The sequence below is a fragment of a genome, unplaced genomic scaffold (genome assembly GCF_019419815.1).
Source record: "Pyrus x bretschneideri cultivar Hongxiangsu unplaced genomic scaffold, Pyrus_bretschneideri_v1 Contig25, whole genome shotgun sequence".
NCBI lineage: Eukaryota > Viridiplantae > Streptophyta > Magnoliopsida > Rosales > Rosaceae > Pyrus > Pyrus x bretschneideri.
The window spans coordinates 582394-599144 of NW_025999557.1; the positions used below are offsets into that span (position 1 = coordinate 582394).

Genomic DNA, 16751 nt, shown 5'->3' on the forward strand with positions numbered 1-16751 from the left:
GCGTCAACTGACGCCGTTAGGAATATTTCGTTAGTTCTAACGGATTCCATCAACGGCGTCAGGAATGTTCTGTCAAACTTGACGGAATATTCCGTCTCCTTCCCCGGCGACGTCGCCGGCGCCGGAAAACTGGAAAATTTTCAAACTTCGATATGTCGTTCGTTTTTCGTCCAAATTTCATGAAATTACTACCAAATTGAAGCTTAGACCTAGGAGAACACAAATATACCACTTTTAAGGGTTGAAAACCACGAGATCTCACCTGTCCAAACCACCCAACTTCGGCCAACTCCAAATACAGTGATCCCGACGTCCAATTTCTTCAAACGAACTACTCCGAGCCTCCTTGGGACCTCATCAAGCTATCTACAAGCTTCATTTTCCCTAAAACGTGAGAAATTACGTTTGCATGAATAGTACCCAAAATCGGACTTCGTGGAATCGACGTGAAAATGTTGATATTCTTACCTGAAACTGGTACGGTTGGGTTCCCACGAGCCTCATGAGCTCGAATATGGGTTTAGTTTCTTCGATCTGTGAGTGTTTAGTGTGCTTGTGTGTGTGTCCGTACGTTTATGGTGAAAGGGAAGGGAAATGGGGCTTGGGGAAATCGCAGGGAAAGGGACAGGGACAGGTGGGAAGTGTGGGACTGTGTGTGTGGCTCCACACATGACAACAAAGCTCACAACGACAATTAAACGTAAAGAAATCAAACTAGGGGCAATTTCGTCTTTTCACACGTACGTTAAAATGTTTTTGGGACGGGCTGTCACAAATATATAAAAATCATAGCTAATTTTAAAAAGGTAATGCTCGCCTGTTGGAGCGATTATGTATTTAAATTATATTTTATAAACCATATAACGTAGTTCTTAATTGGATTATTGTTTAAATGTTAAAGTTTTGTTTTTCATATTGGTGACACAATTTGCAATTTTAATTTAGAAAATTAGTTATCAAGTATTATTTTTATAAAAAAAATAAAAATATAATTAGTGCTGAGGTGTCACAGTATGATTGGTGACCTTACACAAGGCAGGGAGAATCTAATCAGAATATCGCCGCTCTCGCCCCCAGTAAATCGTCTCATCTATTGCCTTGGCTATCCACACTCCTCTCCCCAATCTACTAGCTGCTGCTTCCGCCATCCCCATCAACTACTCCGTCTCCATCATCTCTCTCTCTCTCTCTACTTTCTATCTGCAGAGCTCCGATCCTCTGCGGCCATGGCTACAGTCCTCGACTCCATCGTCGTTCCCCGATCCTCCGCTCTCCCTTCTTCTGCCGCGCTCTCTCGGATCCCGGCTCCCTCGTCGCTCTCGTCCTTGTCCGCCGGCCCTCGGTTGCCTCGCTGCAGAGGCCTCAAGGTCGGATCAGCTTTCCGAACTCGCTCCGTCGGATCGCTGAGTTACGGTCCCGCTTCCGGGCGAGCGAGCCGCCGTGGCGGGCTCGTCGTCTGCGAGGCTCAGGACACTGCCGTCGAAGGTCAGTCTCGTAATCTCTCCCTTCCAGTCAGGATTCAATTTTTTTATTTGTTTTGAAGTTTTTTTTATGTATTTTGAAGTTTCAAACTTTGTGTTTGGGAGCCTGGAAAATTGTCTGTTTAATTCTCCTTCAGTTTCTTAGCAATCAACAGAGGATTTGATTTTTTTTTGTGTAGAGATTGTTGTAAGATGGTAGATTTAGACTGTTTATTGAGTAAAGGTGGAACTTTTAGCGAAGAAAATAACTGTTTTTCTCTGTTTATTAGCTGCATCAATTGGGCTTTAAACTTTTTACCCATGTTCCGAATCTCGTATAAGTTGATGATATTGGTGGCATTGTTTGTAAAGAGTTGGGAAATGAAAGGTATCGATTGGGAAAGAAATTGTTGAAGAAAAATATTGGTTTTTGAAACATTTGAAAACTTGGGTTAACTCGTAAAAATTAGATTATTAGTAAGGGAAGATAGAAGGAACCGAGGATGAGCCCACCTAAGAAGCGTAATCAAATGGTTTGGAAGATGTACTTTAGATTCTTAGGCAAGTTTTATCTGGTGATTTCAAGTTGTGGTTACTTGTAATTGTTTGGTTATGCCGGTTGATGGCTGAAATAGACCTGCTGCTCGGTGGCTAAAGACAAGCCACGGTTGAGACTGTCAAGGGACTTAATTCACAGTGACTGACTAAAAATTCCAACATGAATGTTGGATTTCAGGTGAAATGTTGATTGAATGTGTGGTGACCGATCGTTAAAGACAGAAGAAACCTAGGGATGTGTGGATGAATCTTGGGTAATTCGGACATGTAATCAAAATTATGTATAGATATGGAACAGAAGTATTGTACTTATGAGAGTGTACAACGAAAGTATAAAAGTGGTTGAGAAAATATCAAAATTTTTATTAGAAAAATTGAGTTTTGATCTACAAGGTGGTGCTTTTGGACTGATTCTTGCTTACTATGTAATCAATGTCCGAAGTATTAGAATGAGTTATGCAGTTCTGTGTTCACATATATTTGTCTATTAGTTTTTGGTAGTTCAACAAGTTTTATTTTTGATAGTATGTTCTCTTAAAAATTACAGTGGCTGCTGTTAGTGATGCAACATGGCAGTCACTTGTCCTAGATTCTGAATCCCCTGTTTTGGTTGAATTCTGGGCTCCGTGGTGCGGGCCTTGCCGTATGATCCACCCTATAATTGATGAACTGGCAAAGCAATATGCTGGGAAGCTCAAATGCTACAAAGTTAACACTGATGAGAGTGCTTCAATTGCAACCCGATATGGGATTCGAAGCATCCCAACTGTCATCATATTCAAAGGTGGCGAGAAGAAAGATGCCGTTATTGGTGCTGTTCCAAAATCTACATTAACCACCAGCATAGAGAAGTTCTTGTAGAGTGTGGTAAGTATTATTCAACTTGTTGGACCTAAGCTGTGCCTTGTATCTGTTTCTTCTCTTTCTAGATTATGATCTCTCAGATTTCGGATGCTTCTCTCCCAAAATAAACTCATGTCTGTTCCTGTATAGTTAGTTATCTGGATGAAGTTGTAACTATTTTTTTACTTTATGAGAATGTTAGTGACTTAGTAATTATTATTAATCGTGTGTGTGGGTTATCTTAGACGTACTTTCCATTGTTACAGAGTTCAGTTATGTTTCTTTATCTTTTGATTGAAGATCGTAGTCAGTGATGCAGGAACCTATGCATGTAGAATAACATAGAAAATATATGTTACGAGGTTGTAAGTGTTAGGTGGGATTTCCTGTGAGACCATTTCAAAGGGATGATGCAATGGATTGAAATTCATGTCAACTCCCCGGGTTCACCTTTAATTTTAGAGTGTCCTTAGGTTTAGCTAGTCAATTTTAAGACAACCTTCCATCTTAAGGTTGTCTTCTTGGTGGAGGAGCTGGTGGGGTAACTGCATAGGATGTTTAAAGGTGAGAGGAAGTTACTAGCTCAGAGCTCTAGGGCTATTTATATGCGTGCATTCTTCTTTTAAATGGCTAGCACCATTTGAGGCTGCATTAAGTAGGAAGTTTGACTCATAGTCCATGTACTCATAATTTCGAGTTCGTTTTCTCTAATCCGCACATTAGACATCTTTAATTGCCAAATATCACTCTCTACCATCGGCACAACAACAAAACCGTAAAAGAAAAGCCCTACACCATAAACTCTCCTACTGTTGGATGTAGCTATAGCTTTGGAAAGAAAGGCCTAGCTAATTTTTATATTAGGGAACAGGAGATTTGAACTCGGAACCTCGTGTGCAAGGTAAAATGCTTTTAATCAATTGATAATTCTTGTGGTTTTGAATAGTTTGAATACCAATTTAGAGAGGAGACTTTGATCCTCTATATGTAGAGATAAATTGTGCAGCTTTAGTTCGATATACTTTTTTTCTCTATGTGTTTGGTTCAATTTATAGTGCATTGTAGTGCATAACAATGTTCAACATGGATTGAATTTGGGTTTCAACTTCTAGCCATAGCCCACCAAATATCCAACACAATTAAATAATTTATCTAGTGTTGGGTCGTATATGGGAGTGCAAATTGGGTTGGACCAATTTAAATCTGTCCATGTCTAACCCAACTTTAAACCTGAACAAGCGGATTTTTTTATAGTGATAACCTGCCCGAATCCAATCCAATTTTAACCCGTTTATTAATTGGGTTGAGTTGGGTTGATTATTTGCTCATCCATCTCTAACCCAAACCAGCCCGATTAACCAAACCCAACTGTGGCCCATATCAATTAATACTCATATTACACCTAAGTGCCAAGTCCAAAAACCCACATCCTTTTAATAATTTTTTAATAAATTACCCCTTAAATCCATAATCCAATCCGTTTCATCATCTTCTTTCCTAATTGATTTCTTAATTGATTGTAAAGGATTTTGGGTTCGACCTGAAAAAAAATCTTTTCTTTTCATTAAAAAAAATAAAAAGAAGAAGAAAAGAATAAAAGGCTTTGATTTGTCAGCCCCATACTTGCACTCTTTAAACCCTAAAGCTATATATTAAATTGTTAGTCTCCAACCCTAAATTCTTTGTGTTTAGAAGCAATTGATCAGCAACTCAGCCTACCTCTTTCATTCTGCCTATACAAAACAGTAAGCCTTTTCTCCTTGATCAATGGACCTATTGGTTTAATCATATATATAATATACATATATATCACATAATATAATATAATATACACTAAAAGTTTGATTAGGGAGCTCTTTCGAACCAAATCACATGAAAGTGAAGAAAGAATTATAAAATTTAAAAAAAAAAAAAAGAAAAAAAAAAAAAAAGAAGAAGTGTTCTAGGTAATCATGCATGCATATCTGATAAAATCTCAATTACTAGTTCCTATACGAACTAAATTAAAATTTTGACATTTCTGTCTTATATGTTTATGTTACTTCCTATCAGCTATTTTTGTTGTCATAAGTTAATATTTTGTTTCATGTGTTAATTGTTCAGGTCCATTTGATTGTCATATATGGCAAAACATAATCAGACTACTCCAAGAGAGCCTTTGCCAGCTGCTCCTGTAGAGCCTCAAAATGCTACAATTAAACCTCAGGTACCATCTAAACGCAAAAGAGTATATGAACCCGTCTAAAGTTTGGGCACATTATGAAAGAGTTGGGCAACCTGAACCCAACCCAATTAAACCCAAGCCCAAATGAACTCGATGGAAATCCAATCTGAACCCAATCCTGAATTGTAAAAGTTGGATTAGGATTGGGTTGACCTTCCAACCTGCCCGAGTTGCACCCCTAGTCGTATACAGGTTAACAGGCTACAAAATAATATAAACATGTTCAAGTGTGTTATTTTCAGGTTAAACAGGTTGACGAGATCAACTGTTATTTAACCCTATCATGCAATTATGTTCAACTCAAACCCGTTTATTTCGTGTCATCTTCAAGTCAAGTAATCGTGTTCGTTTTCCAAATTATGAGTCCTAAATTAATGAGTTTGGGAGGGATGATTCGAGTCTCTTTTAATATTATCACATTCAATGTGAACTCAAAACGCTTTAGTAGCTGCTCAAGAGATTCATCATATCTGCAGTGTTGCCATACACAATTTGGGGACCTTCAATTCCTCCTACAAAAGGTAAGAGGGTGTGGATTAACCTCCAACCCGTTTGGTGGGCAGGATGAGATGAGTTATTTTTAGTTAATCTGTTTGGTGAGAAAAATTGTAACATAAACTGAATTGACTACAAATCCGAAATAGGAAAAATATGGTGGGCTACCAATCCAATCCTATACTTAAGACCAATCTCATCTAGTACACAAAACGGATCAAAATATTCCTATCCTAAGTGAACATATATAATGCCCCGAGTGCTAACTTTGAGGCTCTGACAGAAGCTGAGATTTGTGTTTAGTTTCAACTTTCAACTACAATCTCCCAAAAATCCAAATGGGGTCGGATCTGGATGGTCCAGGACATTGCCAATTATGGCAGTCTTGATAAAAATAGATGTTCCTCAAACGTACGTGTCAAACGTTATCCTTTTTAATGTTGTCTCCACTTGCTGCCCTTATTAACATTGCCCTAAACCTCGAGAACTTATATGCCACAAAATACCGTCACCGTAGCGTCTAGTAACATATGTACAATTAGTCGCCTAAATTCACAGGATAGAGCAGTGTCCTTATCCACCATCAGAGTTATGACTCATATTACTAAATATAGCCAGGTACACTTCAAAAGATAGGGCATGATGATTTTGAAAAGAGTTAGCATAAGAAGTAGTACCATCAAATGCTCTACATGGGTTGTTAGATTCACCGCACAATATGTATGCAAATAAATCAGCATTTTGTTTTTAAGTTTGATCCAACAGCATACCTCTTGACATGCTACGATGACGTATAAGTTTAAGTTTAACATACATTGTCGGTACATTGATAGGTTAAACTTTTAGGCTTAGTAGTAATTTAACATGATATCAGAATCTTATTTGTAATAGATCCTGAGTTTAACTGACATTCTCCACTATTTGTTGGTTTGGAAGATGCTGACTTTGCACATGAGAGTGGATCAACCTGATATACGTTATTATGAGAGTTGTAATTGATACTCCGCACTCTTTTGTATTGAAAGAAAATACATGAGAGAGGAGTCTTTTATTGCTAGAGAGGTCTTATTAGACTATTCATATTCAACGGTAGAAATTTCTTCCATGTGAAGGTTTTGTCCATTGGAATTAGCTCCTGATTATTTAGAAAATCCGACCGACCATGGGCCTCCTAATAAGAAGCCAAGCATCATTTTTCATCCTGAAGATTTGATTCTCTAGCGTATGCCAAGTGTCACATTACTGTTGCCGATGAAAGGAACACGTGGCTCTGTGTAAGATTCATGTGGCTTATTATATTTCATTGAAGCTACATGACCATCCGGACATGGGTTGCTCTTGGCACTAAATCACGTGACATATAAGACCATCTAATATCGAGAAGTAGATTAATTTTATTTTTCATAAACGTGTTTTTCATATTATCTGTATTACTATTACTTTGTCAACATTATAGCATCAATATATTGCGAATAGAACTCTTAGTGAAAAGTAAATGACGATATTTAACATTTCATTGGCCAGGCCGACCTTGAAAATTTGGACGCTCTAATCGAGTCTTTGAAGTAGCGTCTTAGAGTTCTTTGATCACGGCTTTGTACATTGATATGTATAAAAAAGAATTCTCAAAAACAAAAAACTCTATATCTTCATCATATATCATTAAAAATTAATATCAAAATAAGAAAGATGTACAAACCTGACCTAAATAACACGTCTCGTATTTTTAGACGCAAATGTACTAGTTAAGTGTACATAATTTAATTTTAAAATCAATTCTTTTTCAATTGATAAAATAGCTAACTCATTCAGTCTTTTCTTGTGATATAGTTGATCAAAGATAAGATATGAACAACTTTAATTTTGAAAAAACTTCTTTCTGGAGAGGCAATTGTAACTTGTATAACTAGTAAAGTTCTATTCTAAAAACCCAAACACTCAAAGTTTGTAAACTTCTTATGAATAGTCATAAAATTCGTAATATTAATTTATATGTAATATAATAAAATAAAAATTAGAGGCCCCTCAAAAGTGAAGGCCTTAAGCAGCCTGCCTCCTCCGACTATCCTCAAGACCAGCCTGTTTATTGGACAGTCGAATAAGATACTTGACCCGGATGCTGGCTTGCTTTATAATATCCCCCCAACATAGGGATAAGAGTCTAGTCAGCATGATAGAAAGTTCCAACTTCGATTGATTTCCGTTTTGATAAAATCCATCTCAGAAAGTCAAGAAGATTGCAAAGAAAAGGAACTCCATGTCATATTCTTCGGGATGATCAAACTTCATGATTTCGTTTTTGAACCTTAATTCCTTGACATATACCCCCACCGCGTTCGAACCTCATAACTTGCATGGAAAATATACATGAAATTAAAGAACACAAGTAGTGATCACATACACACGAGTACTTGTGTTCATGTAATGTAGTTGCCTGTTGACATTAACTTTCAGTACAGAAAAATATATGGGAAGTCCTTAATTATTTCCCATTCGGCATTAATTTAAAGGAAAAACTACATTTAAATGAATGCTCACGATTACGTGCATGAAAGCGCCATATATGAGATTAAATATGCACGAGTTCGTAAATGACCAAACAGGATAAACTACATCTTTAATTGAAATGCTGGATCAAAATTTGAACTAATCCTAAGGGTTGGTTTAGTGGAAGATGAGTAAAGGTTTCCAACTCTTAATCCAAGTTTGAACTTCCATGACGTATTTTTTGGGGCCACCAACTTTGGTTTGGTGTACTATTTGACCTGGATGTCGTCTGACATGTGGTACCAAAACTAGATGAGGAGGAATATTAGTTTGTCATCAATGTATCGTGAGAGACCTCCTATATTATAAAAAAAGTTATTGAGCATATACGATTTGCACTTGACAAAATAGAGTAATGCTAAGTAGACCAATTTTTCAGATCAATTTTGTAAATCATGTGATATGTCACCAATAGGAAATAAGCTTGTTAATCAACAGTTAAGTAATAATCCAATCATCAACGATCATGTCATACGGTTTAATTTGTTGATTTCGATAAGGTTGAATATTTGTATGCCGCATAAAGTGGGGATCATATAACATTTCGCCATCCCCATCTGGATTTGTCACAGCCATCAATTTTCACAATCTTGAATTTTCTTAGTGGCGAATGAATATTTTCCTTCAGGTATATTGTGCACTGCATGGGTCGAAAACCATAAAATAGAGTAAATGAAGGCATTTATGAATCCCACACGTCTTGCCAATGAGAATATATACAGTCAAGTGATACTTATCCTTCTGAGATTGAGATCTCCATTTGCTGAGAGAGAATGTTATTATTTATAGGGATACTCAAAAGTTGTTGTCAACATGGGTATAGATTTACACTTTGAAATTTCAATTTCGAGACAAAAATTCCGTTAAAGGTTAATTCATATTAAATACCAAGTTGGGCATATATTGTAAAAAAAAATTGAAGCCATTTTTAAGTATTTCAGAATACGCCACAAACATTATTGTACTTGAGCCTATGATTAAATAAAATATCTTGCCCTCAAGTTTGTTTCTTTTACGGATTTTATAAGGTCCCTTAGGGCCTGGGGTTGAGTATGATTGTTTAGCGTTTTAGAAGGTTTGTCAAGGTTTGAGGTTGATCATTTGGGTTTAGGGTTTTAGAATGTCCTTGGGAGGAGGTTAGGGCTTGGGGTGTAGTTTTCTTGTCTTGAGTGGAGCCTAAAACCAGGGAACTGTACCCTTCACCCTAAGCGATTAACGTAGTGAAATATGGTAGGGTGGGACATTATTTTCATTTAACTAGTAAATTAGTTCGACTTTTAAACTAGGATGTAAACTAAAATATGGTATTTTAACTTAAAAGTTATTTTGAATTTGATATTTAAACTAAAAGTTCCCTAAAGAATCAACTACTATTTTGTCAAAAAAAAAAAGAAAAAAAAAGAAAGGGGTTACATAGAAAATCAGGAGTTTAATAAAACTATAGGCTTGCAACAAAGTAAAACCAATCAATTAGATAGACATACACTTTGGTGGTTATGCTTGAAAGAATAGTAAACCAACCGAGTCTTGGTGTAGTTTTGCGTCATCGATGTAGTATAATATACATACATTTCTTTTGAACAAAACTGTGTATTTTAAATTTTGATTGAACCCTTTGAATTGTCATTTACGTGTCCAAGCATATCAAATTTTTCTTAGTCGCGAGATATTTTTCTGTCGTCCTAAGCTGGACTTATCACTCCCATAATTTCTATTTTGTTGAAGATCTTCTCATTAAAATATACTTTTGAAAAAGTTAAAGTACTACTCTCATGAAGGGAATCGGGTACCGAACTTTGATCAACCTCATCATAAAAAAATTACAAGGAATTGCAGAGGGTGGATATTAAAGACAGAAAAAGAAAAAGTTAGATGTGATTTGAGATCTTGATCTGAACAAAAATGGTTCTTTATTTGATCTCAAAATGATTTCTGGGATCCTGGATTATATGATACTCCTTTTGAATGGCATATTGGACTCTGCAGTGACCCTTTATATTTCTTAGGATGAAGTGCTGATTTAGTCTTTGAATTATCACCTCAGTGAAAATTAGGATCTTGAATTATTTTTTCGGTAAAATAAGTCCCTAAATTCATTAGAAATTGCTAATTTCATCCCTACTATTATGTTCAAAGCTATTTATCCAATTTTTCGTCAACTTAAATCATTTAACGCACTTTAGAGTGTAATACCATCATTTTCTCGTCTATAAGTGCTTAACATTTCATATAGGTTGCGAATTTAATGTCTAATTTACCCTCAAAAGTTAACTTACACTATTTCTTTATAAAAAAAAACTATCAATTTCTCTTCCAAAGTTAACTCCATACACTATTTCTTTATGAAAAACTACCAATCTACACTCCAATGTGTATCATATGCAAGTAACGTGACTTAAATTGACGGAAAATTGAATATAGTAGCTTTGAACATTAGAGATGTAATTGGCAGATTTTTATAATTCAAGGACTATTTTTTTGAAAAAAATAATTTAAGAATCTAATTTTCACTAAGATGATAATTTAGGAACTAAATTAGTAGTTTACCCTATTTCTTAATCGCACAAACAGAAACATGATTTGCAGGGACAAGACTGATGAGACTCACGCTAGAATTCTACAAGAATCTGATTCTTCACATCCACACGCTAGAATTCACATTAATCCTTTCATGATAGAAAAAGTAATTATTTTGTAAGAAATTGTTTTATTATATCCCCTTGGCCTTGATGTATTCCGAAGACTCACGTTCCATATGATAGTCATTTATAGAATTTGTTTAGCAAATAATGTGGAACACGCACAACGTATCATTACAAGAAGCGGCGGAGTTAGACTTTTAGAGGTTGGGAGCTTCACCTACTCTCTACTAAGGCGTTTGTTGCAACATTTTTTTTCAACTATTTTTTTTTTATGTTGTGAAAATGGGAGAGGAAATTGATGATTCTTGAACCCTTCTGGACCTAAGGTGGCTTCGTCATAATATAAGATGTGCTGTCAAAATGAATCTGAAGCACATGTTGAGGGAAAAAAACCACCGTAATCGCTTCTTTAAGCAATGGTTTGAAACTTCGAGAAGTCTTTGCATCTCAAAAACTTTGAACTCTAGTCACAAGAAACTTGTAGAATGGCGACCCACACAGCCAAAGGTTTAGGGCATCAAAACCGTGTCCGATAAGCAAACCACGTGCATAGGGCAACTACTCGTTTCTTGCTTCTCAAACCGTGTCCGATAAGCAAACCACGTGCATAGGGCAACTACTCGTTTCTTGCTTCCCAAAATAATTAATTAGTGGCTAAGTCCACCTCGTATGTGTAGAAACTAAGACTAATTAGTGTTTTTTTTAATTAATTAAAGGCTTAAATGTTGAAGTGGTCCTATGTTTTATCTCTCCAACTGATTTGGTTCCCTGTGTTTTCAATTTCGTTAATTTGATCACTGTGTTCAATTCAGTTAGTGATTGTGCTCTTTTCCGTCCAATTGTTGTTTACAAATTTACAAATATATTTTGAAATCGATTAAAAAATAATATAAAATAAGAAAAAAAAAAAAAAAAGAGAGAATAAAATATAAAAAAATCTCACAATAAAAGATTGAAAGCCTCCTGCCTCATACCTCCACGAGGCTCCACCCTAATCCTAGCCACCACCATCACCGAACTGACCCAAGCCAACACCCCAACCACCATGAATACCCTGAGCAACCAGCCATTCTACTTATTTTAAGAAATCTTCACAACACTGTCCCATATCTGCCATCGAGTTTTGTTTCATTTTCTCCATATATACGTCATCGTTGCCTCCATGGGTACGTCGCCCATACGTCGATCTCCACCTTCTTCTCCCCTGCGCCAGTGTTGACCCCATACGAGCCCTACCTTCACACTCTCATCGACCACCATGCAGTGTCAGTTCCTTTTTATTTTATTTTATTTAAATCGTATTTTTATTTTAAAATTGATCTTTTTCTATTTATTAAGTATTTAGAGTTTTAATTAATTTAAAATGAAAATCTTAACAGTAAATTAAACGAATGGACCATATTAACTAATAAAATAAAACACAAAGATTAAATTAGCCAAATTAAAAATCCTTAAACTGAATTGGCCAAACGAGCAAAGCACAATAACTATTTTGACATTTAAGACTTTACTAAAATGACTAATTAGAGATAAAGACAGTTGTAGATAGGGATTTTTGAACTTTAATCCTTGAAGTAGATTAAAATTTAATAAAAATCTACTGTTAGATTGGATATTGATTTTAGTCCTTCAAGTACTTAATTCAAATTCATATTATATTAATATTTTTAATATTTAATACATTAAATTTTAAATTTATTATACCGAAATGTCCATAGCTAAATATATTGTAGTGAATTAGTGGCACATAAAAAAATATGCAAAAACATAAGTGTACCGAAAATTTTGTACCTCAATTTATGATACTAAACTAGTGTACCAAAATGTCAGTACCTAAATATATTATATTAAACTAGTGTAACGAAATGATCGTACCTAAATATATTGTAATGAATTAGGAGGACATAAGAAAATATGCAAAAATATAAGTGTACCAAAAAATCTTTACTAAAATATTTTCTATATAAGATACTTACCATAATGAGAATTAAAATTTATAATTATGAACACCATAAATGTGACATCTCACATCGCCTAGGGGAGTGATCCTTAAATGTATATTCTTATCTCTACCTAGTATGAGGCTTTTTTGAGAGCTCACTGGCTTCGGGTTTCGTAGGAACTCCGAAGTTAAGTGAGTAGCGCACGAGAGCATTCCCAGGATGGATGACCCATCGGGAAGTTCTCGTGTGAGTTCCCAGAAACAAAACTGTGAGGGCGTGGTCGGGGCCCAGAGCGGACAATATCATGCTACGGTGGTGGAGCGGGCCCGGGAAGTGGTCCTCCCAGGGCGGGATGTGACAATAAAATTATAAATAAAAAAGGAGAGACATTGAATACATATGGTGGCATTAAATAGAGTTTAGAGACTAAAATCAAATTTTAATCTTGTATAATACATTTTTCTAAACGTCATCTTATTTAAGGATTAAAATCTAATTTTCTATTGTAGATATTAGACAGGTCTAGTCAGCATAATCACCAACCCTATATTTTTCATTAAGCTATAGTTAATTAGCTGGTCACATTCTTCTGGATGGTCAACGTGCAAAAGTAAAATCTCCATCGACTCCCTTAATCTTCATTAACTTCAAATTTTTACTTGCTTAATTTATTTGTTACAATTTTCCGCATTTCAAAAATTGTAAACAAATGAAAAGCTGATTTGGTCAAGAAAATGAGATGTCATGTTTACTGATTTAATCGTAGTTTCTAGTTGCACAGATTTTTGACACAAATGTGAATTTTGGTGCATGTGATGTAGCTATATATATGGAAAGTGGTTCTATTCATATATAACATTTTACCTCTCACACATCTTATGTTGATTTATGTCATTTGATTTTTTTCAATTCATTCGAGCCGAATGTCGGAAATTAAAAAAGTGTATAAGAGAAAAAAAGGGGTGTGTGAATATCATCACCTTATTTGTAAGGACGTACGTGGATCATATTTTGTTCTAATCCAAGAGGCACTATCCCATTTTCTTCTTAAGAAGAATGATGAGATTACTTGATAAACAAGACTTGTTCTAGAAAGGGCTTTTTGACTCATGTGCCCTTCCCCTTGCCTTTAGGGGGCTACTTCAGCTTGACAAGAAGTTAAGAGAGTTAGTAAGAAGTCAAGATATGAAATTTATTGAATTAAGTAATAATATACGTGTTTTTTTTTTATTGTAGTGCATCGTTGCATGAAATTTTTATTAAAAACATAATTGTCCTTTTTTGATTAATTAAGAAACAAAATTGTGTTATAATATGGCCGGTAAGTACTCTTTAGTATATGTTGTTTATTGATGCATATCGATATTGTATTCCTAGAAAGTATGCCAATGTGTTATATGACACTAAGTCTGCCATCTTTTAGGAATTGTTAGTTCTTAAGAACACATTAATGTAAACTATCACCATATGGAATTATAGGGAGAGGGATGAAGTGAAAGTCGACCACACAATCTTAGTAAGATGACGACCAATTGTATGACCAAAGGATTTCTCTAAAAGCAAATTTAGAGGAGTATGTGACTACAAGTTGGAATTATCTAGATGTTGCAGTCGGGGCATGCGGTATAGGCATTGGAAGGATTTCGAGGACGCCTGAAATGAAAATTTTGATGAGTCTCTATCTGATTGGTTGGTCGGATAAAAGATATAGGGGCCCTAGCAAGGTAACAAAGCTATAACAGATCTTCTTGTATGTAAAATTGTCAAACACATCAAGTTCGAATTTGTATAATATCTTGGCGTATAATGTGTAAAGTCATGGATTAAGTGTATCGAGGAAAGCCTCATGATTGGTTTAGGAGGAAGTACTTGATCGAAATTTCAATGCATTTCAAGTTGGACTTGGCTGAAGTCGCCATTAATACTAGGTATAGATGGTATTTTCTTGGAACAGTGTTATGGTACCATTTTACTTGAAAGATTAGTAAAATGGAGTCGCCAGTACAAGCGTAGTTAGTAATAGTGGTCAAAGCATGCACATTTATAAGCCGAACCACGGACTGAGGACAATTTACAAATATTTGTAAACTACAACTGGAAAGTTAAGAGTACATAGGATTTGATACCCGGTAATGATATCCAATCTGTGTAGCCAACAAGATTTTACATCTTCACAATCAAGTGGAAGATGTTAGAATATGATCACGATGATGTTGGCTTTAATACTATGTGTGTATTTGATGTATGAAGGTGCACCGTAAGATTGGTGTACTAATAACATTTAACCAAAAATGTGATAAGAAGTATGACTTATCATAAGGGTTATCTTGTATAAGTAATGTGTCTTATTATGAAAAAAAATCATAAGACCATTCAGAGAAATATCACAACTCTCTGGATTCCTCTAGACAAAGCATTCAACGTGAAACAAAATTCTCCTCTTCCCCTTGGTATGCTATTTCTCCCTTGGCACTACCACATACTAATCAATAGTAACGACATTAGAGTTTGATCCTGTGACATTCATGTGAAAGCATATCGAAGACTATCTATTTAAACCAAATTTATAGACCATATGATGTGGTTGTTGATGATTAGATTATTACTTAAGTGTTAATTAACGTGCTTATTTCATATTATTTTTTATTATTAAGATGCGCCGTCCAACCTGCAGTCAACTTATCAATTCAAAACACACTGGTCTGCTACTGCTAGGGCAACTACTCATTTTTTGCTTCTCAAAATAACCAGGCTGCTGATAATTAATCAGCAGCTAATTCCACCTGGCACGTATAGAAACTAAGACTAATTAGAGTTAATTAATTAATTTATTTGTTAAAATGACTAATTAAAGATAAAGACGGTTGCAGGCAACGGTCTAGTCAGCAAAACCTCCAACATCCAACCCTATATTTTTCATTAAAATATAATTAATTTGCAAGTCGCATTCTTCTGGATGGTCAATGCCCAAAAGTAAAATCTCCATCGACTCCCTTAATCTTCATCAACTTCAATTTTTCCCTTGCTTAGTTATAACCAATGAAAACCCTAATCAGCTTTGCTTACTTACCAGCCAAATATTTTTCTTCGGTCAAGAAAATGAGGTTCCGTTTTGACTGGTTTAGTCGTAGTTTCTAGTTGCTTCTTCTAAATTCATAGCCAGGAACCAGGAACGTTCCTCTGTTGTTGCTGGCCCTTGCCAAACACCAATAGCAAGGCTGCACAGGTTTTTGATCTAAATGTGAATTTATTGGTGCATGAGATGTAGCTATGTACGTAAGGACGTACGTGGATCATATTTTGTTCTAATCCAATTCAATGATCCGGTTCATAACAGATAATTCAGTTCAAGAAAAGAGACCTCCTAGACACTAGAGTTTGAAACTCTTTTCTAGTAAATAACAATAATTTTAAAATAAAACATTGTCTTGTTAATGTGGATGTAGTATTTTTCATCCTTAAAAAATAATTTTAGAGATTTGTATAGACTATATTCAAGATATTCATATCCAGTCCACAATAAAAAATCGTTAAGTAACTTTAATCAAATACACAAAAAGTGATTGTGACAAGACCACTTAAAACCGAGCTAATATATTGACAAAAAAAAAAAAAAAATAGAGCTAAGAAACTGATTTTATAAGGTTACCAAAAAAATAAGTAGTTTATTTTTTACACAAAGAATTTAAGATCTTATAAGCTTAAACACTTCACTGTAAGCTCGTTCTAATTTACCTTCTTGCCACATCAATCACACGTGGCAAGAAAACTCATTTCTAACCTCAATCAAACCCAGGTTTTTTACTGTAGTATTAGGAGATATTTTTCATGGTGAAGGGAATTTGGCTCAGTGTACTAAGTGTATTGGAAATTAAAAAAAAGTTTCAACCAATTATATTATTATATTAAGTGTACCAGAATGTGTTTATGACACATGGAAAAATTTCTCCTCTATTAGAAGACAAGCGATACACTATGTGTAATAATAAAGTGGAAGGACAATGAAAAAATATATCTTAAAAGTAGAGAACAACTAACC

The 16751-nt window shown here is 35.1% G+C and overlaps 1 protein-coding gene across 2 annotated transcripts; it reads left to right on the forward strand.

The window, feature by feature from the left end:
• The first annotated feature begins 1122 nt into the window (after positions 1–1122).
• LOC103947623 (thioredoxin 1) lies at positions 1123–5420 on the forward strand. 2 transcript variants are annotated; one of them, XM_048587014.1, is made up of 3 exons: positions 1123–1485; positions 2566–2885; positions 4965–5420. In XM_048587014.1, exons 1-2 carry the CDS (start codon positions 1227–1229, stop codon positions 2877–2879), a joined length of 573 nt encoding a protein of 190 aa, XP_048442971.1. In that variant the 5' UTR covers positions 1123–1226; the 3' UTR covers positions 2880–2885; positions 4965–5420. The 2 variants fall into 2 exon arrangements, with proteins under 2 accessions (XP_048442971.1, XP_009356821.2); XM_009358546.3 differs by lacking the exon at positions 4965–5420 and having other exon boundaries at positions 1127–1485; positions 2566–3084.
• The last annotated feature ends 11331 nt before the right edge of the window (positions 5421–16751 follow it).

Bases quoted from the DNA above. Each gene is read 5' to 3' on its own strand.
- LOC103947623 (XM_048587014.1), top strand. From the start codon at position 1,227: ATGGCTACAGTCCTCGACTCCATCGTCGTTCCCCGATCCTCCGCTCTC. The intron at 1,486-2,565 runs GTCAGTCTCGTA...TAAAAATTACAG, and splicing joins TCAGGACACTGCCGTCGAAG to TGGCTGCTGTTAGTGATGCA.